Here is a 23,566-nt window from a genome sequence, read left to right as displayed (position 1 = left end):
GAAGTGGTTTGGGACTATTTAGAAAAGCTGGACGTGCACAAGTCCATGGGGCCGGATGTGCTGCATCCGAGAGTGCTAAAGGAGTTGGCAGATGCGATTGCAGAGCCATTGGCCATTATCTTTGAAAACTCATGGCGATCAGGGGAAGTCCTGGACGACTGGAAAAAGGCTAATGTAGTGCCCATCTTTAAAAAATGGAAGAAGGAGGATCGTGGGAACTACAGACCAGTCAGCCTCACCTCAGTAACTGAAAAAATCATGGAGCAGATCCTCAAGGAATCAATTCTGAAGCACTTGGAGGAGAGGAAAGTGATCAGGAACAGTCAGCATGGATTCACCAAGGGAAAGTCATGCCTGACTAATCTAATTGCCTTCTATGACGAGATAACTGGTTCTGTGGATGAAGGGAAAGCAGCAGACGTGTAGTTCCTTGACTTTAGCAAAGCTTTTGACACTGTCTCCCACAGTATTCTTGCCAGCAAGTTAAAGAAGTATGGGCTGGATGAATGGACTATAAGGTGGATAGAAAGCTGGCTAGATTGTCGGGCTCAACGGGTAGTGATCAGTGGCTCCGTGTCTAGTTGGCAGCCGGTATCAAGTGGAGTGCCCCAAGGATCGGTCCTGGGGCCGGTTTTGTTCAATATCTTCATAAATGATCTGGAGGATGGGGTGGATTGCACCCTCAGCAAGTTTGCAGATGACACTAAACTGGGAGGAGAGATAGATACGCTGGAGGGTCAGGATAGGATACAGAGGGACCTAGACAAATTGGAGGATTGGGCCAAAAGAAATCTGATGAGGTTCAACGAGGAAAAGTGCAGAGTCTTGCACTTAGGACAGAAGAATCCCATGCATCGCTACAGACTAGGGACCGAATGGCTCGGCAGCAGTTCTGCAGAAAAGGACGTAGGGGTTACAGTGGATGGGAAGCTGGATATGAGTCAACAGTGTGCCCTTGTTGCCAAGAAGGCCACTGGCATTTTGGGATGTATAAGTAGGGGCATTGCCAACAGATCGAGGGACATGATCATTGACAGGACAAGGAGTAATAGTCTCAAGTTGCAGTGGGGGAGATTTAGGTTGGATATTAGGAAAAACTTTTTCACTAGGAGGGTGGTGAAACACTGGAATGCATTACCTCGGGAGGTGGTGGAATCTCGTTCCTTAGAAGTTTTTAAGGTCAGGCTTGACAAAGCCCTGGCTGGGATGATTTAATTGGGGATTGGTCCTGCTTTGAGCAGGGGGTTGGACTAGATGACCTCCTCAGGTCCCTTCCAACACTGATATTCTATGATTCTATGATTTAGATATCAGGGGTCCCTGCTCCTTTCATAAAGGGAAGGGAACTCTCATTGTGGGATGAGCAGCAATAGCAGAGCAGAATAGCTGGGGCTCTTAGATGGGGGAATGATTTGGGGAAATTTAAGAGACATACATATTTAAGAGACAAAAATTTAAGAGACACAACAAAAACAAAGAGAAAAAAAGCATCTGACAAAGTTTGTACTCTTAATATGTTGCTTGTATGTTGTCAGTCAAAGGAGTAGGGAATTGGAGAGACTAAAGGCAATATTGCTGAATAATGAAATGAATCGTGCCTCTATATAGTTTCACAGTATTTGTTTATATTATATTTTAATGTATTTTGCAATAAGCCCTAACAGGGGGTATAGGGCTTTTTACATATTATGAAGTCCCATTGCGTAAGAGAGTATGGTTTTACCAAGCCATTAAAAAGTTAATTTGAATTATTTACCTTCATTAAATGTGCTTATTCATTTTGTTTCTCATTCTGACTTGCTGATGATAAGTAATAAAATTATGTACTGTTCTTAATCTTTAACAAAAATTTCAAATTCTGATGGTTGCATTTTATTAAACCCTTCCCCCCTCCCTCCCCCCCGCATACTGTAGCAGGAGAGAAGGTTGCCAGAGCTCTTTTAAATTCTGAGATGTACTGTATCTTGTGCCATAAGTCTTTGAAATACAGTAATTAAAACAGGTACATGAATATTTTGCTGTCTGTTTGCAAATAGTAAGGCCATTCTTATTGTTGAATTTAAATACTATTTCATTGCCCATACACTATTGGACTCAGATAGTTTATTATTTTATTCTTGTTCCAAAATGGCATCAATAGTGCTAGGGCTAATTTGGGGTATTGTTGAATGGAGCTGTGACAGCAGGAGAAACAATCTTAAGGAAATAGAAGACATAAAAATGTGCAGTGCAGTGTCTTATCACAGCACTCCCTAGTCAGATCACTCCCTAATCAAACATGCAGTTTTATGGCATGTGTTGATGCCTTTGAAGGTGTAGCTGGCTTTCATAGTATAGGATTTCCTGTCCAAAAGGGCAAGTGGTTATTTGAAGTTTAAGAGTCATAGGGCAGCATAAACCATGTTTTTTTAAAAAAAGAAAGAAGACATGCACTATGGTCTAGGCACATGAAAACGTAAATGAAAAATAAGTCTGTCATCTTTTAGACATCAAAGAAAAATACAGTACAATATTTTGTCCTAGGTGTATGTTTTCTTTATTTAACATTTACATGTTTAATTATTTTTAAATTTTGTTTTATTGTAGTTACTAAGAGAAATAGGGTCTTTTAAAGAAAGGTTTTGTTTTTCTTTTTGTTTTGTCCCCCTGCCTCTTCCCCACAAACACCCCTCTCCTACTTTCTCTCTGTCTGTCTGCTGAAAAAAGCACAGGAGGATATACTGTGCCAGAGAACCCACCTAAAGGGCCCCCTTGACGCTAGCACATCCTCTGTCAGGCAGCATTCACTGCAGCCCGGAGCAGATTCTGCTGCAGAGTAATAGTGCCACAGAGTCTGCAAGTGTCCTGAGCTGCTTCTGAGTAGGAGAGCAAAGACACATTATGAAAGGATCCAAGGATTTCAGAGGGTATGTTGGCAATTCTTGTCAGGAGAAAGAAATTAAGAGCATGCTGCCTGCACTATTTTAATATATACATGGTCTGTATGGCTTGATCTTAAGAACCTTCCCAAGGATGTTGTCAGAGCCTCAGGAGTAATAACTACTGTTTGCTGAATTGGGAGAGAAGGAGAGCAGAGAAGGAATTCTTAGATAACGTAGGACTTAAAGCTTTCCTTTTTTGTGGCAAAATCTGAATGCATGCACATGTTTTTTATATAAAGTATAACATCAAATTAGAACTAGGTTATGCAGTGAAAGAATCAATAGCGTAGTCATTTTACTTAAAGACAGACAGCCTTATGGGGTTAGACGTCAAAATGAATTTGATCATGGCAGAACCTTATATTCATGTTAGTATCTAATTGTAGTCCGGTCCTATGGAGCAGAAAAAGCACACTTCCTTCCGTCTTTCTTAGATGAAGAAATAAACCCTGAGAATCAAAATTCAGAGAAGTTTGCTTTGGATGTACATGGGTTTTTAACCACCAGTCTTTGTACAGGGCTTACAAGAAAGGAAAACTCCATTAAAGTGATCACTGATGAATATGTGTCTAAGAAAGAAGAAAAAGCAATATTCATTTCTAAAGGACCCTATGGCAAAGGAATCCGCAATTATTCATTTTCCCCTAAACACTGATTTAGCATGGATGACCAGAAACTATCGTTTGACTAACCTTTTCCAACTGTTCAAAATGTTTCATATGAAGATGCTTTAATTTACACCAAAACCATTTGGATTGTATCAAGGGGAACCTTTGCCTTCACTTAGGATACGCAGTTACCATATACCATATACTTTCATGTTTTTTAACTAACCAGTTTGACATAAATGGATGGAAATGTACCTAGAAAACCCTATGAAAAGTCTTTCCTCATATCTTGGATATTTTTATTTTTGTGGAATACAATAATTTTTGCAATAACGCTTGGTGTTAGCTACTCATGCAGTTGTTTTGGAATGCATCTATGAATACCATCACAGAAAAAGCTATCTGACAGGGAAAATACTAATGCAGGAAGATCTGTGAACATGATGCATGTGAATAATTTCCCCTTTAGGAGGCATTCATGGATATGGTGAGTAATCGATACACGCTACAGATTGTTAAACTCAGAATGCTTGTTTGCAAAATACTATGGCAAGTGCCAGATGCTGACTTTTCCATTGTTAATGGCAAGTGAGGATTGACCTGTTGTAAAATGAAAATCTTACAGAGATGGTAGTGGTGATGTAATACAAGTTGAGCACCCCTGTGCCATCACAAAACAGAAGAGTCAAGCTGGAGAAGGGAGAAGATAATATAGCTGTGAAAATACAATCAATAAGAACCTTTTGAGAAATAGAAATATTTCTATCTATGGGATCAATGAAAGACTCTGCCATTTGATTCATAACATTATTTTCAGAGAAACGCTACAAACTTGTTTTCCCCATATAATATTGACTTGTCTGGCCTCTAATTTTTTCTTTTTAGAGTTCAGTTGACCAAAAAACAAGGATAAATTATTCCCCTATGTTAATTCAGTTTGGTTTTTTAAATAGGTTTGTGTGCTAATATTTTAAATCTGGCTGTTTGGAAAACAGTCCCACTGAACTAAAATCACTTCAACATCATTAAAACATCTGTTTCCTCTTAAACCCAGACACATCTGTAGTTCTTGCTCAGGGAGTAACCTTTGTCTACAACTTACTTTATAATGTATTAAGGTCAACTCTATGATTATTTTCCAGTTGATTGGCGTCATGTCATGCTATTAATGTTGGAATTTATGACTGAATGCTTTAACTAACTACTGACTTCTGGGCAAAGCCCAGTTTTATATAAGATCTTGTCTTTATTACATTTTTGGGTTTATTTCAGTTCTTTTAAAGCTACTAAAAGCAAGCATACTATGAAAGTTCGGTCTGCATAGTTTATATTTAGTCAAAAGATTTGCCTTTAGTATAAATGTTTGTTTGGATACCTAACTCATTAGGATTTTCCCTGGCCAATACCTTTACAGCAATGCAAAATATTATTTTCTTCAGTGTATTTCAAACTTGTACTTAACAATATAGTATAAATGTAGCAACAATATAGCACAACCACAAACCTCCGACGGGTGTCATTTGTCAGAGGTTTCTGGCTATCCAGCTCAGAACCAATCAGAACCATGGTGCACCTGTGACAGCCTCTCAGACGAGGGGATGCTGTGAATTTATGACTCTGCTAAATTTGTATTGATACTAAATCTTAATGCAGAGTTAATACAGATTCATTCCTTTAACACATTTTACTCCTCTATCACAGTCCTCTGTCACTTTCCCATAACACCAATCTTAGGCTAAGTGAAATCAAGTGAAATGATTGTAATATCCTCCTATAGCCCACTTTAAACAGCATCACCTGGGAAAACAAATAATAAAGATAAGGTTTTAGTTAAGCTCATCCCCCTGCTTTTGTAGCTTCTTTTGCAACGTGCAGTGTGGTCCACACCTAACAGAAAAGCCCTGATATTTCTGTTGTCTTCTAAGAATTTGGCCTACTTTTCTTTTTAATAACTTGGAGAAATTGTTCTGAAACATTTTTAGCCTTGAAGTTTATTCTGTGTCTCAGGACTTTGCAACCAACATTTTGAATTCTTTTTGAGGGGGTTTGATCACATCAATTGTTTGTTTGTTTTTTCTGCTCTCATAGGCAGTTGCCTACCTTCCCTGTTCACCCCCTCCTAGTCTCCTTGGTATCTTACCAAAATGGGAATACATTCTGTAACAGGAAGTACTATACCAGCAATGTGGGATACTTTTACATGTGGTGCTGCACAAATGTATGTAGGCTTTCACATGATTTACATTTAATATATGATCTGAATGCAGATTATACCATGCAAGCATTTATGGCTCACTAGATCCCAGACCTTACTTTGAAATTAAAATGTTTCAGCTCAGTGTTGTTCAACTGCCCATTTTAGGAACCAGGCAAATTTGCTTATTCATGCTACGTTAGATCTGTAAAGAACATTTCTGAATGGTAGACTTTGGAGTTGCTAGTCATTTTTGTAATTCTGTAGAAGCACTTTCACAAAACCTGTGCGTTGGCTGCCAGACATAGCAAAGCTTCCCATAGTAGATTTGAGTAGATATAGAAAGAGTGGTCTGTATATATTTCTGTCTTCTGGCAAGATGATAGTGAAGCTAGATGAAGATACTTTTTTTTTCATATGACCCAATTAGTATTGTGCTGGGTTAACAGCTATATCAGTTGATTCTTCTCGCTATATTTTCCATAACATTGAACAACATATTGAAGGTATTTTGTAAAAAGCAGCATATAGTACATATTTAATTTTGAAATACTATGTTTTAAATATTGAAATCCATATTCAGATTCAGTGCCGATAAACATATATACCTTAGCGACATTATTTTTTTAGTCTTAAGTATATTCTCTGCCTTCATAGGCATTTTATTTCTCTTTATCTCTCCTACTCTGACTCCAGTATAGAATGAAACATAGGTGGCTATCGGTCCTGGGCTAGTAAATAAAACCTTTTGAATTTTAAGTTAATTTGGTTTGTTTCAGCCTTCTCCCCTCATCCGCCCAGAGTTCATGGCTTTTAACTGCTATGTGCAGATGGGGGAGCCAAGGTGCTTTTTGCCTTTGTGTTTGTTTGGGGGTATGTGTGGGCTTGGGGGAAGGGTTTCCAAAAGATGTAGGTATCCCTAGCAAGAACCAATTCTAAGTGCTGGGTTTGATCTTGAACTCACAACCTTCCATGCCTAAAGTGTGAATGCCCCTAACTAAACCCTACTGTGAATGTTATTTATACTGGCTCCCAGTGAATACATTATTTTGGAAAATCATTTACATAGCACAATAAAGTGCAGTTTATAACTAAATATCATGATCTGTTCCTTGCCTGGGAAAATGAATTGTAGGCAAGGAGAGCAAGATTATGAAGAGCCTTCTAAGTGAGGATGTGTAACTTAAATTCTCTGTGGTAAAAGACAGGAAGCCAACTGAGGGGTTCAAAGAGGGTGTGTAAGTGATGTGGTTGGAGTGGGTGTGGAGAGGAGGATTTTAGTAGCAGCTGTTTTGGATAGACTGGAGTGGGAAGAGGTGAAATGTGGGGAAGCCAGGAGGGAAGGATTATGATAGCGAAGTCGATCGATATTCTAGGAGAGGATAAAGTTAGTCCTGGGAATACTGAGAAAAATGAGATGTGGGGTGACATTAGATAAGGAGTAATAGGAGCCTGTTATATTTATGATATAACACCACTACTTAAGCACAGCAAGTATCTGCAAATATGTAGAACAAGTTATTTATTGTTTTTCAGATTTGAAACTACTTTAGAAATGTTTGTGAATGGATTGTATTACATAGCTTTCTTTTCCATTGTACTTTTTTCTGACTTTTTGATGCCAAACCAAATAAAGATAAGCATAGTATCTAATTTTGGTTTGCCTTGCTGGGTATATCTTTTCCTATTTTTATCATAGAAAAGTTAGAAGAGCTATGATTTTTGAGTTCAAGTATTTGTGTCCTCAAAACTGTAAAGATGTAAAATTTAATGTATGAGCACATATTTTAGGACAATGTAATCTATATTCAGTTATTCTTTTTTGTTTCCTTTCTACTAAGATACTGACATAAAATGAAATTTAAATTGTATAGCAAGTCAGTGAGCAAAGAAATGGAGCCAAAATAAACAAATAAATAAATAAATCATTTCCTGCCTTTTAATCTAGTCAAATTTACTTCATTGATCATTACTGTGCTATGTACTTCATTTAATGCAAAATAATGTGAATGTGTGGCTGCATGGTTAGCCCTTTGCTTTAGATTAATTTGATGGCCAGCTACCTTGTTGAAAAGCACCTTAGTAAATCATTGTTTAAATACAAGTTTAAATAAGTCTCTTTGATTTCTGGTTCTCAGAATCTTCTGGAATAATAGTATTATTACCCATACTTGTACATTTTAATTATTGAACCATATAGTTTGTCACCAATTATCCAATTATTAGCTGTTTCTCATTGTGAAGGTTTTCCATTTTGTGGGGCTGGAGTTACATTTTGCCTTGGTAGAAAAGTGAAAGAAAATAAATATCCTGACATTAGTAGATAAGGCAGAAAACAGAATTATTTTTTAAACATTCGGTTTGATCATATGAGGGTCTGAGCAACCTCAGCTCACTTAGAAATCAGCGGGAAGCTGAGGATGGTTGGCATTGTGTAGGAAATGATCAGCATCCCTCCAGTTAAGGCCCTGAATTAGTAACACACTCTAAAATGGAATATTTTGTCCAGGGCCATGTACTTGCTCACTTGTTTTGCTACCTTATCTCTTGTTTGTGCTAGGTTTTTTATAGTGAGGGGAGCAAACTTGTGCCAGAATTTCTGTTCAGAATTATATTTAATTAGTTTCTAGACGTACAACTTCAGGCCTTATTCTGTTGGCTACAAAGGAATCCCTTCCTTCTGATGCGTAACAGGATCTGAAATGTCTCCAAGCCAAATGACTGATTTCTGAGCATGAGGACAGATCCTGTTAAGGCCAAATGCAGTTAGTTCTTAATCTTCTATTGCCAGTAGATTTTGATTGTGCTGATAAGCATGAAAGGTCGTCATCTCAAATTTCTGGTGCTGAATAGTAGTGTTAGAGAGCTTCAGGCATTGTTTATGTACACTGCTCAAATTAGATGAAATACAGCTAGGCTTATACATTTTTACTAAATGAAGCAAACAGTAGTAACCACTATTTTGCAGTAAAACCACTGTTTCTGTTGACTTTTTTTCTTTTATATCCTCATCTTTTCAAACACTGTTTATCCTTTTGGTATCACCTAACCAACATACAACACGCTGCACATCAGTGAAGAGGGGGAACTATTTTGACCAAGGACAAGTAGGGCAAACCTTTCCTTTCTCTATTATATTAATGCTTCTTTCTTTTATGGTGCCTTTCATCTGGAGAACTCAGAGTGCTCCAGGAACACTAACCAGCTAGATATCACAATACTCCTGTGACGTGGAGCAAGGGGATATAGGGATCATATCACCCACCACTGAAATGTAGCAGCTGTTTAGCTCTCAACACAGCAGTATAATGTCATGGGATATATATATATATATAAAACCTGCTGTAAATTGCATGGTACTCAATTTAATGTCCTCAGAAGGATGACTTGACTCTGCTGGGATTTTAGCCTGTGGTTCCAGAGTAAATATATACACTGGGTAATTAGACCACCCTGGATATGTCTATATTGCCGTTAGACACTTGTGGCTGGGCTGTGCCAGCTGACTTGGACTCGCAAGGCTCCGGCTAAGGGGCTGTTTAATTGTGGTGTAGATGTTCAGGACCCTCCCACCTTGCAGAGTTCTACTCGGCCCTCAAGCACAAGTCAGCCAGCACAGGACAGCCACAGGTTTTTAACTATAGAGTAAGAACATAACATAAGAATGGCCAGACTGGGTCAGACCAAAGGTCCGTCCAGCCCACTATCCTGTCTACCGACAGTGGCAAATGTCTCCCGACAGGTGCCCCAGAGGGAGTGAACTTAACAGGTAATGATCAGTGATCTCTCTCCTGCCATCCATCTCCACCCTCTGACAAACAGAGGCTAGGGACACCATTCCTTACCTATCCTGGCTAATAGCCATTAATGGACATAGCCTCCATGAATTTATCCAGTTCTCTTTTAAACCCTGTTATAGTCCTAGCCTACAGAGTAGATGTACCCTAAGCTATTTCCCATTAAATTACTGCAAGTAGTTAAGACTTTTGTTTTATGTTTTGGAAAATGACATTTCCAATAGGCGAGGAAGGATGGTCTGAAGAAGAAGCATGCTCTTTTGTTTAAAATACTGTATTTGGACTCAGGAGCTAAGAGTCCAGTTCTGGGCTTTATCAAATACCTCCTGTCTGGCCTCATCACCTTTCTGTGCCATAGCTCATGTTTCTAAAATGAGAATGACAATACTTCATATCTTCCTTCTCCAACCCTTTGTTGGTCTTGTCTGTTAAGACTGTAAGCGCTTTGAGGCAGGGATTTTCTCTTATAATCTATATGTACAGTGCCTAGCACAATGGGGCCCAAATATTGGTGGGGTCCTGTAGCTACTACTGCAGTAGAAATAATAATACATAATGTTTCAGTACTTTATAACACCATGCTTGGATAGAACAGTGCATCAGAAATGATCAGAGGGGAAAACTGACTGCTCTTGAATTGGTACCATTACTTTACTGTAACACCGTAGACTTTCTTTTGAGGTCTCCCATCCAAATATTAACCAGGCACACCTTCTTTATGTGGCAATAGCAAAAGTGATACCACAATGATATGGTATGGCAGTAGACAATTGTGCATACTAACACATCTATGCACTGGTCATTTTCAAAGGGTCAAATTATTTCAGGAAAGATTATATAAGCAAGTGGAGTTTCCATCCTGCTATGAACAGAGTACACATACTGTATATAGTGCACATTTCTGCTTTCCTCTGGTTTGGCTGTATTGGCAACTCAAATAACAATAATAAAAATTAAACCTGAGTCATTTTTCTCTTTAAATGTGGCTGTTTGTAGGTTTCAGAGTAACAGCCGTGTTAGTCTGTATTCGAAAAAAGAAAAGGAGTACTTGTGGCACCTTAGAGACTAACCAATTTATTTGAGCATGAGTTTTCGTGAGCTACAGCTCACTTCATCGGATGCATGCCGTGGAAACTGCAGCAGACTTTATTTATACACAGAGAATATGAAAAAATACCTCCTCCCACGCCACTGTCCTGCTGGTAATAGCTTATCTAAAGTGATCATCAGGTGGGCCATTTCCAGCACAAATGGCCCACCTGATGATCACTTTAGATAAGCTATTACCAGCAGGACAGTGGGGTGGGAGGAGGTATTGTTTCATATTCTCTGTGTATATAAAGTCTGCTGCAGTTTCCACGGCATGCATCCGATGAAGTGAGCTGTAGCTCACGAAAGCTCATGCTGAAATAAATTGGTTAGTCTCTAAGGTGCCACAAGTACTCCTTTTCTTTTTGCTGTTTGTAGGGTTTCTCTATAGCAGCAGCGGGCAACTTTTTGGCCTGAAGGCCGCATCGGGTTTCTGAAATTGTATGGATGGCCGGTTAGGGGCGGCTGTGCCTGCCCAAACAGCCAGGTATGGCCTGGCTTCTGCCCCCTATCCAACCCGCCTTGCTTCTCGCCCCCTGATGGCCCCCCTGGGACTCCTGCCCCATCCAACCATCCCTGTTCCCTGATGGACCCCCGGGGACCCTTGCCCCATCCACCCCCAGCTCTCTGTCCCCTCACCGCCCCCAGACTCCTCGTCCTTAACTGCCCCCCCACTGCTCCATCCAACCCCTCCTCTCCTTCCTGACCGGCCCCCCCAGACCCCTGCCCCCTTTCAACCAGCTTGTTCCAATGACCTCCCTGACCTCTATCCACACCCCCAGTCCCTGACCACACACCCCCCCCGAACTCCCCTGCCCTCTATCCACCCCACCCCCCCGCTCCCTGCCTCCTTACCGCCTGGCTGGAGCACCGGTGGCTGGCGGCTCCGCTGCACCAGGACAGGCAGCTACGCCACTCAGCACAGAGCACCGGGTCAGGCCGGGCTCTGCAGCTGCGCTGCCCCAGGAGCTCACAGCCCCGCCTCCCAGAGCATTGTACCGGTGGTGCAGTGAGCTGAGGCTGTGGGGGAGGAGGGAAAGTGGGGGGAGGGGCTGGGGCTGGCCTCCTGGTCCAGGAGCTCGGGCTGTGCAGGACGGTCTGGCAGGCCGGATGTGGCCCGGGGGCTGTAGGTTGCCTACCTCTGCTCTGTAGACTCTCAGTTCCAGCCCTTTGTTCCCTTTGCCTTAAGTGAGAGACTTCAACTTCTCCTATCCTAGTTGTGCTTAACAAGACGCACCTGCCATTCTGCCTCAGCAATAATTACCAGTCACCTCCAAACTTTAAAATAATAGTTTAATAATAAGGTGGGAGAAAACTTTGATGCTTACTATTACTAAATTAAACATTTTGCCTTAATAGTACTTATATTTTTACATGTTAATCTGTTATTAAAACACATTGGAAACTGGTTTCAAACTTTGCAGTCCCTTGGGTAGAGTGAAATGGGTTTAGTTCTGTTTTAATGCGTTACTCACTTGAGGATGGTGATTTGGATCATGTTCAGTTTACTGGCTACAGAGAAGAGCAGAGCCATAAGAAGGCATTTTAGCACCTGGGTGAGCGAGCACATTTGCACCCCCTAGAGTTGATGCTTGCAGGGTTGCATGCAGAGGGCTCTTGGCTCTACATGCTGTGGGAGCTGATGGCTGGCTTTGTGCCCAGCAGCACTCCCTTCCTTGCTTCCCAAGCTGGGCCACCTCTGCACGGCCGGGCACCCCCAAGGCATGGCGGGCAGCACAGCTCCAAGTTACGCCTCTGACATGCTCTTGCCTGTCCCCTGAAGGAGCCCAGCTGACAGAGCCTGGCTGCCATGAGATGCTTGGGCTCTGTGGGGCGGGGTACATAACCCCACGTGACCCCACCCACACTGCCCCATTTTTCCTCCCCTGTGGCTTTGCACCCTGGGCGGCAGCCCCACTTGCCCTGCCCTGGTTATGGCCCTGGAGAAGAGTAATGACGCTGTCCAAAAATCAAATATGGAACATATTTTTTGAGAATGAAACATTGTCCTACCGAATGATATACTTAATTATCACCTGTATGGTGTCTCAACATTAAACTGGATAAATAACATTAGGAAAATTTCACCTAGCCAGTGTATTTAGATGGAACCAAAGGAAGTTTTGCATGTGTGGGTGGAAGGGCTTACTGTTTGTTTTTATTAGTGTAATATATTGCTTCTAGGGACAAGGGAATGAGCTGCCAAAATACTGTGAATTCATAACTACAAAAGTGAAGAACATTGTTAGGCACACACAATTTATAGCTTTATTATATTTTGATCATGTGAAAAATATACATTGCTAATTTTTGTTGTGTAATGTACTAAATGACATTTTCATATGTAAATCTGAATTACAAAATTATCTCCTGAAGACTAAATAGAATGTAGGGCCTTATTTATATGCATAGATTAACTGTTTGATAATAAGAGAAGTGTTTGAAGTTGAATTCTACATTACCGGTTAAAAGGGAAGCAAGAATATTTCCAGTATAAACCTGTTTGTTGGCAGCAGTTAGTAAAATTGAATAATCTCCTGATATCACAGAGCACAGCTTGGGACAGATGGACAGCACAGGGAATAGTATCTGAAAAGGATTTAAGAAGTTTGGTTACCCATACTAGTAACTATTTTGTCTGTTCATTTTCATTTTGATTCTTTAGCTAGTTTTTGTTTGCATGCAATTAACTATGCCACCTCTCTTTCTATTAATTTATGTGCTACTTCTAGAAAACATTTTAGTTTGTCTTTCTAGATTTCTTGGCAATTCAATTACCAATTTTTAACTACTGTTATTGAAAACATTGTTTGATTTTAAAAAAAAAAGAAAGGTAGTTACAAGTGTGCAACTATTTTAAATGGTGCAATACACTGTGATCCACCTCCTGTTTAAATAAATAGAAAGAAAGACTTTAATTCCTGTGGCATTTTAAGGACTGGAAAACTAGAATGATGATGTCAGAACATCAGTATTGGAATTTAGCTGTGTAACCAGGTAGCCTAGGTGGTGCCCACTTGATTCCCATCAGGGTACAACTCACCCAGGTGCAGGTCCTCTACAGTTGGATGGCACCCCTCACAGGTCTAGTGCCAGGGTGCTATAGCCCTCCAGCTATGACACACTTGAGTTCTACCTCTTTCAGAGTCTGAGAGTCCAAAATTAAAAGAAAAACAGGGTCTTCTAAGGACTCGTTGACAGATGTTGCCCTTCTACTTAAGGCTTGTTTTCATGCAGTCAGTCCTTTTTGACAGTCTTCCTGGGTCTTCCAGTCTTCCTAGGTTCATCCAGATAGCAAGCTGTCTCACAGTGTTGGCTGGAATCAAGCTTCCTATGTCAAGGAAGAATCACAGAAATGTAGGACTAGAAGGGACTCAAAAAGTCATCAAACCCAGCCCCTGTGGCAGGACCAAGTAAACCTAGACCATTCTTGGCAGGTGTTTGTCCAAACTATTCTTAAAAACCCCCATTGATGACGGTTCCACAATCTCCCTTGGAAGCCTATTCCAGAGCATAACTTCTCTTATAGTTAGGAAGTTTTTTTCCTGTTATCTAATCTAAATCTCCCTTGCTGCAGATTAAGTCCATTATTTCACTGTCCTACCTTCAGAGGACATGATCACCATCCTCTTTATAACAGCCCTTAACATATTTGAAGACTATCATCAGATTCCCCCTCAGTCTTCTTTTCTCGATACTAAACATATCCAGTTTTTTTTATTTTTCCTCATAGGTCAGGTTTTCTGAAGCTTGTATCATTTTTTCCCTCTCCTCTGGACTCTCTCCAGTTTGTCCACATCTTTCAGATAGTGTGATGCCCAGAACTGGTACCCGAGCTGAGGGCTCACAAGTACCATCTCTCGTGTCTCACATATGATGTTTCTGTTAATACACTCCAGAATTAATTAGCCCTTTTCACAGCTGTATGAGATTGTTGACTCATATTCAATTTATGACCCTCTGTAACCCCCCAGATCTTTTTCAGCAGTATTACCACCTAGCTAGTTGTTCCCCATTTTGTAGCTGTGCGTTTGTTTTTTCCTTCCTAAGTGTGGTATTTTGCACTTGTCTGTATTGAATTTCATCTTGTAGAATTCAGACCAGTTCTCCAGTTTGTCAAGGTCATTCTGAATACTAATCCTGTCCTCCAAAGTGCTTGCAACCTCTCTCACCTTGGTGACATCTGCAAAATTTATAAGCGTATTGTCCTCTCCATTATCCAAGTCAATAGTGAAATACCAAAGCGAGGACTGACTCTTGCAGACTTCCCTAGATATGCCCTCTTGGTTTGACACTGAACCATTGATAATTAGACCACATTTTCCTAGTTTGCTCATGAAAATGTCTTGTAGGAATATATCAAAAGCCTTACTAAAATCAAGATGTATCACATCTACTGCTTCCCCCCTATATATTAGGCCAGTAACCCTGTCGATGAAGGAAATTAGATTGGTTTGGAATTATTTGTTCCTGAGAAATGCATGCTGGCTATTCCTTATAATTCTAAGTGCTTACAAACTAATTGTTTAACAATTTGTCCCAGGGTCTTTCCAGGTACTGAAGTTAGGCTTATAGATCTATAATTTCCTGGTCCTCTTTTTCACCTTTTTAAAGATATGTACTATATTTTTCCCTTCTCTGGTCTTCTGGGGCCTCACCCGTCCTCCAGGAGTTCTCAAAGTTAGTTGCTAATGGTTCCAAGATTGCTTCAGCTAGTTTATTAAGTGCCCTAGGAGAATTTCATCAGGTTCTCCTGACTTGAATATATCTGACTTATCTTAATATTCTTTAACCCAATGTTTTCATGTTTTGAATTGCATTCCTTCCCTCTTGGTGTTAATATTAATTTTGTTGGATATCTGATCACCATTAACCTTTTTAGTGAAGACTGAAGCAAAATAGGCATTAAACACCTCAACTTTCTTGATATCATTAGTTATTAGCTCTCCTTCTCCACTAAGTAGAGGACCAATACTTTGTTTCATCTTTCTATTACTCCAAATGTATTTAAATTAAAGAACCTCTTCTGATTGACTCCTATGTCCTTGCTAGGTGTAACTCATTTTGTGCCTTAGCTTTTCTGATTTTGTTTCTACGTGCTTGTGCTATTTGTCCATGTCTCCAGTTTTTGTAGGATTCTTTTTTTCTTTTCAGGTCATGAAAGAAGTCCTGATAGACCCATATAGGCCTCTTGCTAGTCTTTCTGTCTTTCCTTCACATCAGGATAGTCTGCAGTTGTGCCTTGAATATTCTTTACTTAAGAGACTGCCAACTCTCCTGAACTCTTTTATCCCTGAGATTTTCTTCCCATGGGATTTTATCTTCCCAGTTCTGAGAGTTTCTTAGTCTGTTTTGTTTTTTTTTTTGAAGTCCATTGCCCTTATTCTGCTGCTCTCACACCTTCCTTTCCTTAATATCTATCATCATAGAATCTCAGGGTTGGAAGGGACCTCAGGAGGTCATCTAGTCCAACCCCCTTCTCAAAGCAGGACCAATCCCCAACTAAATCATCCCAGCCAGGGTTTTGGCAAGCCTGATCTTAAAAACTTCAAAGGAAGGAGATTCCACCACCTTCCTAGGAAATGCTTCACCACTCTCTTAGTGAAAAATTTTTTCCTAATATCCAACCTTAATCTCCCCCACTGCAACTTGAGCCCGCTACTCCTCATTCTGTCATCTGCTACCACTAAGAACAGTCTAGATCCATCCTCTTTGGAAACACCTTTCAGGTAGTTGAAAGCAGCCATCAAATCCCCTCTCATTCTTCTCCTCCGCAGACTAAACAATCCCAGTCCCCTCAGCCTCTCTTCATAAGTCATGTGTTCCAGTCCCCGAATCATTTTTGTTGCCCTCCGCTGGACTCTTTCCAACTTTTCCACATCCTCCTTGTAGTGTGAGGCCCAAAACTGGACACAGTACTCCAGATGAGGCCTCACCAATGTCAAATAGAGGGGAACGATCACATCCCTCCATCTGCTGGCAATGCCCCTACTTATACAGCCCAAAATGCCATTGGCCTTCTTGGCAACAAGGGCACACTGTTGACTCATATCCAGCTTCTTGTCCACTGTAACCCCTAGGTCCTTTTCTGCAGAACTGCTGCCTAGCCATTCGGTCCCTACTCTGTAGCAGTGCATGGGATTCTTCCGTCCTAAATGCAGGGCTCTGCACTTGTCCTTGTTGAACCTCATCAGATTTCTTTTGGCCCAATCCTTTAATTTGTCAGGTCCCTCTGTATCCTATCCCTACCCTCCAGCGTATCTACCTCTCCTCCCAGTTTAGTGTCAGTGATTATTTCATGATGTGTATCACCCAAATTGCCTTCCACTTTCAAATGTGCTACCAATTCTTGCCTGTTGGTCAGAATAAAGTAGAAAATGGCTGTCCCTCTGGTTACTTCCTACAGTTTCTGGAACAAAAAGTTGTCCCCAGTACATTCCAAGAACTTATTGGAAATTTTGTGTTTTGCCATTTTTGTTTTTTTTTAAATGTTGTGTTTTCCAACAGATGCCTTGATATATAAGGTCCTGAATTGTTACAAAGTCTTGTGTTTTGGATATTTTTGTTGTTTTTTCTGGAAATGCCTTATCCACCTCCTCTTCCTGATTTGGCGGTCTGTAGTAGACCCCTACCAGGACATCACACTTATTTCTTACACCTTTTATCTTACTCGGAGCCTCTCAAATCTTCTGCCTCCAAGAAACAGAAGCTTTATTTCCTGGTCAACTTCTACCTGAGCAAGGCCTCTTATTTTTAAGTACACTTTCCATTCCTGAAAACTGTTGCAGATTTAGAGATGCAGGGCCGAGTTAATTGACTCCCTATCTTCCCCATCACGAGTAGGTAGAAATTAAGGTAGCCCAATTTCTTTTAGTACATCCTTTAATCATGAGGGTATCTTTCTTGAATGATTAAAGCTTAACTCTGGCAGAAACTAGTTAAAAAAACAACTATGAATATCACAGGTCTTCAGGTTTTATCAAGTGGAAGTCTTTCGTATTCAGTTATTTCATAGATTGAAATATGGAAGTTTTCCATATTTTTTTATAAAGTAGTACTGATTCCAGTTCCAAGTTTTCTGAAGTGATTGTAAATCATCTCAATATGATTGATCAGAATTTGTGCCCTTTTTAATAATAGATTATTCTTTGCCAATGACAAAAGGCAGTAAACCCTACCCATTATAGCATGTTTGCTGTAAAGTATGCTTTCTGATTTTGTAATGTTTACATTATGGCCATAGAATTCCTAGTTTCAACTGGCAGGGAACTGAGTCTTTGGTACTTGATTGTAAGATCTAGGCACATTTTTAACAGTGAGGGTAATTTTCCACTGGAAGAATTTATCAAGGGATGTGGTAGATTATCCATCTCTTGAATTAATTAAATCAAGATTGGATGTCATTCTAAAATATATGTTCTATTTCCACCACAAGTTATTGGGCTTAATGCTGGAATTATTGGGTGAAATTCTACGGCCTGTTCTGTGTAGTCTGGATAATCACAATGGTCCCTTTTCTAGCCTTAAAATCTAGAAAACTATGAAAAAATATATTTTATAATATAATATGCTCTTGAACTATATAACATCTTGTAGCAAGCTTCTTTCATTCCGTATTTTTCCTTATTTCTGGTTTTCATATTTCTTTATAAATATATTGTTATAATAGATTTTAGGAAATTATTTTAGTCATGTATTTATAAAAAGGTTAATTTACTGTCTGTGTAATGTCAAAATTATCTCATTTATACACCTCTAATTTTAATTTTTCATATTTAACCCTAGCTGTATGTCCCCTTCTGTTGACTGCAAAACTCTTTTGTATTCTCTTTGCAATATCCAAATTGAACACTTAAGATCGTTAATTGAATAGCTGAGATGGTATGTCAGCTATAGGCATAAATACACGTTTTAAACTACTTTTGCCTTGAGAGAATGGACCCTCTTGCTCAAGAAAGGAATTTGTTTTGCTGAGACTGGACCGTGATCAATGTGCTTTCAGTTATGACTGAATAGTCATAAAGGATAGAGATGCACTACTTTTTCCTTTGCCCTTAAAAATGCTGTTAGCCCTAGACTGAGCCCATTGCTGCTATGTTTGGTGTTGACAAAACCTCAGTAGTGTTTTAGATTTCCAACAGGAAAATCTAGAATCATGATTTGTGTTCTGTTTTCATGGCTTATAGGACTAGAGAGATTTCCAAGCTTCCCCATCTCACTTAACTAATCTTTAAATATTTTTGCCATGTTTGTAGGATTACAAAGGGTATGAAGTATGTCATCCAAATCCCACCCTCAGAATTTACAGACATATCCTGTCTTCCTGCCCCAGCAGGACCAATGCACATAGAATGCACATAGAAACATGCAGCAAGCCAACCCACAGCTCCAGCACTTTTGGTATGTTGAACATTGCATATTGAGTGTTGTTGTAGCACATAGTAAATCATCCCCAGATAGTAAAAATATATGCTGTAAAAAGCAGAGATTAAGGAAATGTATAGATTTGGATTTCCATTTAGATAAGCATCCATATTTAGCCTGAGTTTGAAAAGAGCTGAGTACTAGATAGCTCCCAGGTCATATATTTGTGTGTCTAAATATGGACTTAAGTGCCTAACTTTGAGACAAATTTTGAAATCCTTGGACTGAGATGCTGGATTCCCATCTTAACTAATCAACCTATTGAGGCCCTAACCACTCTCTACAGACCTCTGCATGCCAATTTCCGTAACTCTCCATCCCTACACAGCACCGTTTTCCTTCCACAGGCCTTATGTCAGACATACACACCAGTAACCACCAGCCATTCCTGGCGTTATCTTCTGGTGTTAGAATGCCTCCACTGCCTTCTGCTTGCAGATGACAGGGCGGCATCTTTGGGTACCTTCCAACTCACCCACACTGGCACCTTTCTGTTTCCTACTCACCCTGGCCCACAGCCTCACTGAACCCTCCTCCCCCAATTAGTGTCACGTGCCGATGGTGCCTTTCTTCCCATCTTGCTCAGTACCCTCACTCACATCTAAACACTGCACTCCTGTAGCACCTCACCTCCGATTATTACAGTTTAGAGACTCCAGCTGAGACAAAGGCCCCTTCCTGCCCCAAAGAGCTCATAGTCTAAATCATCCTTTTCCCTACGTGAAAGGGTAAACGGCCACAAATCAGATATTAGGAATGGCAATATACAAAAACCTGCGGGAGAACACTTCAATCTCACTGGACACACAAGAGCAGATTTAAAGGTAGCCATCCTGCAGCAAAGAAAACTTCAGGACCAGAATTCAAAGAGAAACTGCTGAGCTTCAGCTCATTTGCAAATTTGACACTATCAGCTCAGGATTAAACAAAGACTGTGAATGGCTCGCTGACTACAAAAGCAGTTTCTCCTCCCTTGGTGTTCACACCTCAAATGCTAGAAGAGGGCCTCATCCTCCCTGATTGAACTAACCTTGTTATCTCTAGCCTGTTTCTTGCTTGCATATTTATACCTGCCTCTGGAAATTTCCACTACATGCATCCGACGAAGTGGGTATTCTCCCACAAAAGCTCCTGCTCCAATACATCTGTTAGTCTCTAAGGTGCCACAGGACTCTCTGCCACTTTTACAGATCCAGACTAACACGGCTACCCCTCTGAAGATAGTCTAAATAGACAAGACAGGCAAAGTGTGGAGCAAAAATTGTGTTATTATCCCCAACTTACAGAGAGGGAACTAAGGTCCACAGAGATGGATTTGCCCATGGTCACACAGGGAGTGTATGATACAGCTAGGAATTAAACCTGGGTCTAGTGCAATGCCTGAACTAGAAAATATCTTTCTTTTACAAGTCCAGAATTGACATCCCTCTATCCCTGTCCACATCCCTGTAGTAACCTCTCACCCCATCCAGGTCTCTTGCTCCACTCATGTCTTCATATAGGAGGGCTTGTTGGCTGTACTCAACTTGAAGGCTCTTTGAGAGGCCCTGGGTGGTAGCTCCAAGTTGAGACAAAGGACTGCCAATTAACAGCTTCCCAATCCATCGTCTTTTGGGTGGTGGTAGGTGGCCTTTGTATGCTCCTCTCACACCTTAGGGCAGCAGCCCTGTTGCATAACTATGCAGTCTGGAAGACACTGCATGGTTTGAAGGATTTCTGAGCACTTAATATGGTTGAGCAGAGCGCAAGCTCTGTCACTTTCTCCTGTCCTGGGGAGAATAGGTGCAGGGACCATTCGTTCTTAACCCCCATCTCCCAAAAAGGCTTTGAAGGAGGGGATGGACTGATTCTCACCAGACCATCCTGTCTCATGAATGTATAATAGGAGGAGGTACCCACCAAAAGAGACTGAAAAGAAGGGGAATAGGTATGACTATTGGGGCCTGATCCCTGAAAACATCAAGGGAGAGTCTGTCTGTGAGGTCCGAACCTGAAATCTCTCCCTATCTAAAAATATTGAAAGGCTGGGAGTTTTTGTTTTAGATTTTAGACAGACGCTAGTTAACAGGAAATTATAACTGAATAAAATATTTAAAGTGCCATATTGCTTATTCTTGCTTGGTTATCAGCGTATCACAAATTTTCAGTAAGTTGAATGCCATGTTATTTAAAATACACTATAACATATTGGTGCAGTACATCCCATAGAACATTTTTTGTAATATTTGAAGCATAGTATATAATACGATCCTCACAAGCTAATCATAGTAGCTCCCATCACATTGCAATTAGACGTGGCTTATGGTGAAGTGAACTGCCACTGGGAATGCCACAATAAGAAAAAGGTATACATGCTGAGCGGCAGCTGAGCTAATGTATGCTTATTTATTGGAGCCAAGCAGGAGGCAGAAATTAAGGGATTGTACCAACCAGAGGTTTACATATTTGTACCCTAAATAGAAGGAAGACCTTAGAAAAGATGGATTAAAATGTAGCTGATCTTCTGAAAAATGAATGTGAATGAAAGTTTAAAATTTTTTTGCATAATGCAAGTTTTTGAGCCAGGAGCATATGCAGTCATCTAAAAGGTATAAAAATAGATCAGATACTTTGCTTCTATTTGAGATAAGATGTACATACATACATACACACACACATCTATAAACATGCACACATTATATATATAAACAGAAATATAAATCCACTTTTTGATTCAGAAAACATACCACGGTACTGAGCCAATCCTGCATCATCAAGAGGTTACTTTTGAACTGGAATTATACAGTGGTAAGATCTGCTAATGTTAACTGGAGAAAATAGGGACAGGGTGGTAACCTCAAGACCTTTTTATGTCTGACCTTGCCCTCCCACTCAAATGTGTGTTTCACTGGCCTCAGAATTCCATTCTGTTTAAAAAAAAAAACAAAAAACAAAAGGAACTAGCTCAGTAGCTAGCAACTTTAAGGACATCCATTAAAAGCTCTTGACACATGAATTTCAAAAAACACTGAAGTATCAATAGAGACTTTAGAATGTCAATAACTTTCTCTTCACTGTCTCTCCAGAGATTTCATCTGCTCTCAATATATACATAGGCATTTCCTCTGGTAACTATAGCAGGGCAGAGGTAGAACAATGAGAGAGAAAAATTCCCCAAAGGCTCAGGTTTGACTATATAATCACCCTCTCTGGGTAGGATATTGTTACAGGGGTTCAGGTTTACTCCAAAATTGATATCAATTTGGCAAAATTCTCTAGGTGCATTAATTTTATGTGGACTTACAAGTAGTAAACATAAAAATACAAGCCAGACAAGCTAGCTCCTGTGTTAATCTAGAACTCTGTCTTGGATTCTGCTCCATATAGCCCCCCCTTCATCTCCCCCAGTGAGTGTTTCCTGAGAGTAAAAAAAACCTTCTTTTAAGATCTTGGTCTGAACGCTAGATTCAACATTACTTAATTATTGAAGCACTTACCTGGTAGTGCCTCCCTGAACTGCCTCTGAATCCTGGCTGAGAATTTACTTTGAAATCCCAGGCTGTTGGGGCTGGTTCAGAAGTGCCCTCATCTCAGGACACCATTGGGATAGACTGCAGCAATGCTTTCGATTATGCTACAAGAAGGCATCAAAAGCCCTGAGCACTCCATCACAACAAGCATAATTTTATAATTTCCCCTTGTGTATCAATGCATTCTGTACTTCAGTCAGGGATGGCACAGAACAAGATAATAAGGAGAATGTTTAATTTCTGAGAAAATGGCTTTTCAGTACCCTATTCTTCATAGCTATTCATCAGTGGTAAGTGCTGTAAGAATGCTGAGCACTGAAGATGCAGAAAGTGCATTATCTTTAGCTTCTATTGCTCATAAGGTGAGGTCAGCAATGCTGTTGGCATTATGATTTGTGATAATAAGATTGACAGATACGAGTTTTTCAAGCGCTCTTGATACCAAAAGAAGCTTTGATGGTAAAACACCAGTTCTTTGACCATTCTGAGCCATCACTTATCTTCACTAAGGGGAACTGTGAAGAAAGAGCAAGTTCCTTTGCATTTACGTAAGAACGGACATACTGGGTCGGACCAAAGGTTGATCTATTTCCCATCATTTGTGGGGAAACAAGGAGGAAGAAATTTTGTGCAATAGTCTGGTTCTTAAACATAGCTCTATATAGGAAAAGTGATTTATCATGTGCATTGTTGACTGCAGACACTTATGGATAAATTATTTCAGTTTTCAAAGTAAGATATTTGATTTTGTTACTGTTTTCTGAATTGGAAATAGTGGCAGGAATAGCATTTGATAGCACCTTTCCATTTAGGAGATAGTCCCTTATTATTTTGTTCAGCACTTCTTTTTGTTTGCTTTTGTTTTTTTATTTTTAGCATTGAACATTAACTTATAGTTTATTAGCTGAGATACTTCTGTATTTCCTATTGGTTCAGATTTTTTCACAAATTAATATTTTAATCTTGCTGTATAAGGGCTAGATATTATTATTATTTATTTTATTATTGCAAATCTTGTGAACAC

At 40.1% G+C, this 23,566-nt stretch overlaps 1 protein-coding gene across 7 annotated transcripts in view; it reads left to right on the top strand.

Moving 5' to 3' along the window:
• Positions 1 to 23,566, top strand: part of PDE4D (phosphodiesterase 4D) — a 773,254-nt gene that overhangs the window by 271,359 nt on the left and 478,329 nt on the right. Inside the window, exons 1-2 of one of the 7 annotated variants that reach the window (XM_073343996.2) lie at positions 2,835 to 2,906; positions 3,440 to 4,016. The exons of 4 other annotated variants lie outside the window; for them this stretch is intronic. In XM_073343996.2, the coding sequence (XP_073200097.1) occupies positions 3,970 to 4,016 (47 nt within the window). In that variant the 5' untranslated portion in view covers positions 2,835 to 2,906; positions 3,440 to 3,969. Of the gene's footprint in view, positions 1 to 2,780; positions 4,017 to 23,566 lie in introns of those variants that run through there. 2 more of the 7 variants (XM_073343997.2, XM_073343995.2) reach the window with 2 other exon arrangements.

Source organism: Lepidochelys kempii, chromosome 5, assembly GCF_965140285.1.
Source record: "Lepidochelys kempii isolate rLepKem1 chromosome 5, rLepKem1.hap1, whole genome shotgun sequence".
NCBI lineage: Eukaryota > Metazoa > Chordata > Testudines > Cheloniidae > Lepidochelys > Lepidochelys kempii.
The sequence above is the reverse complement of the archived record's forward strand: the minus strand, read 5'-3'. Positions and strand labels throughout refer to the sequence as shown.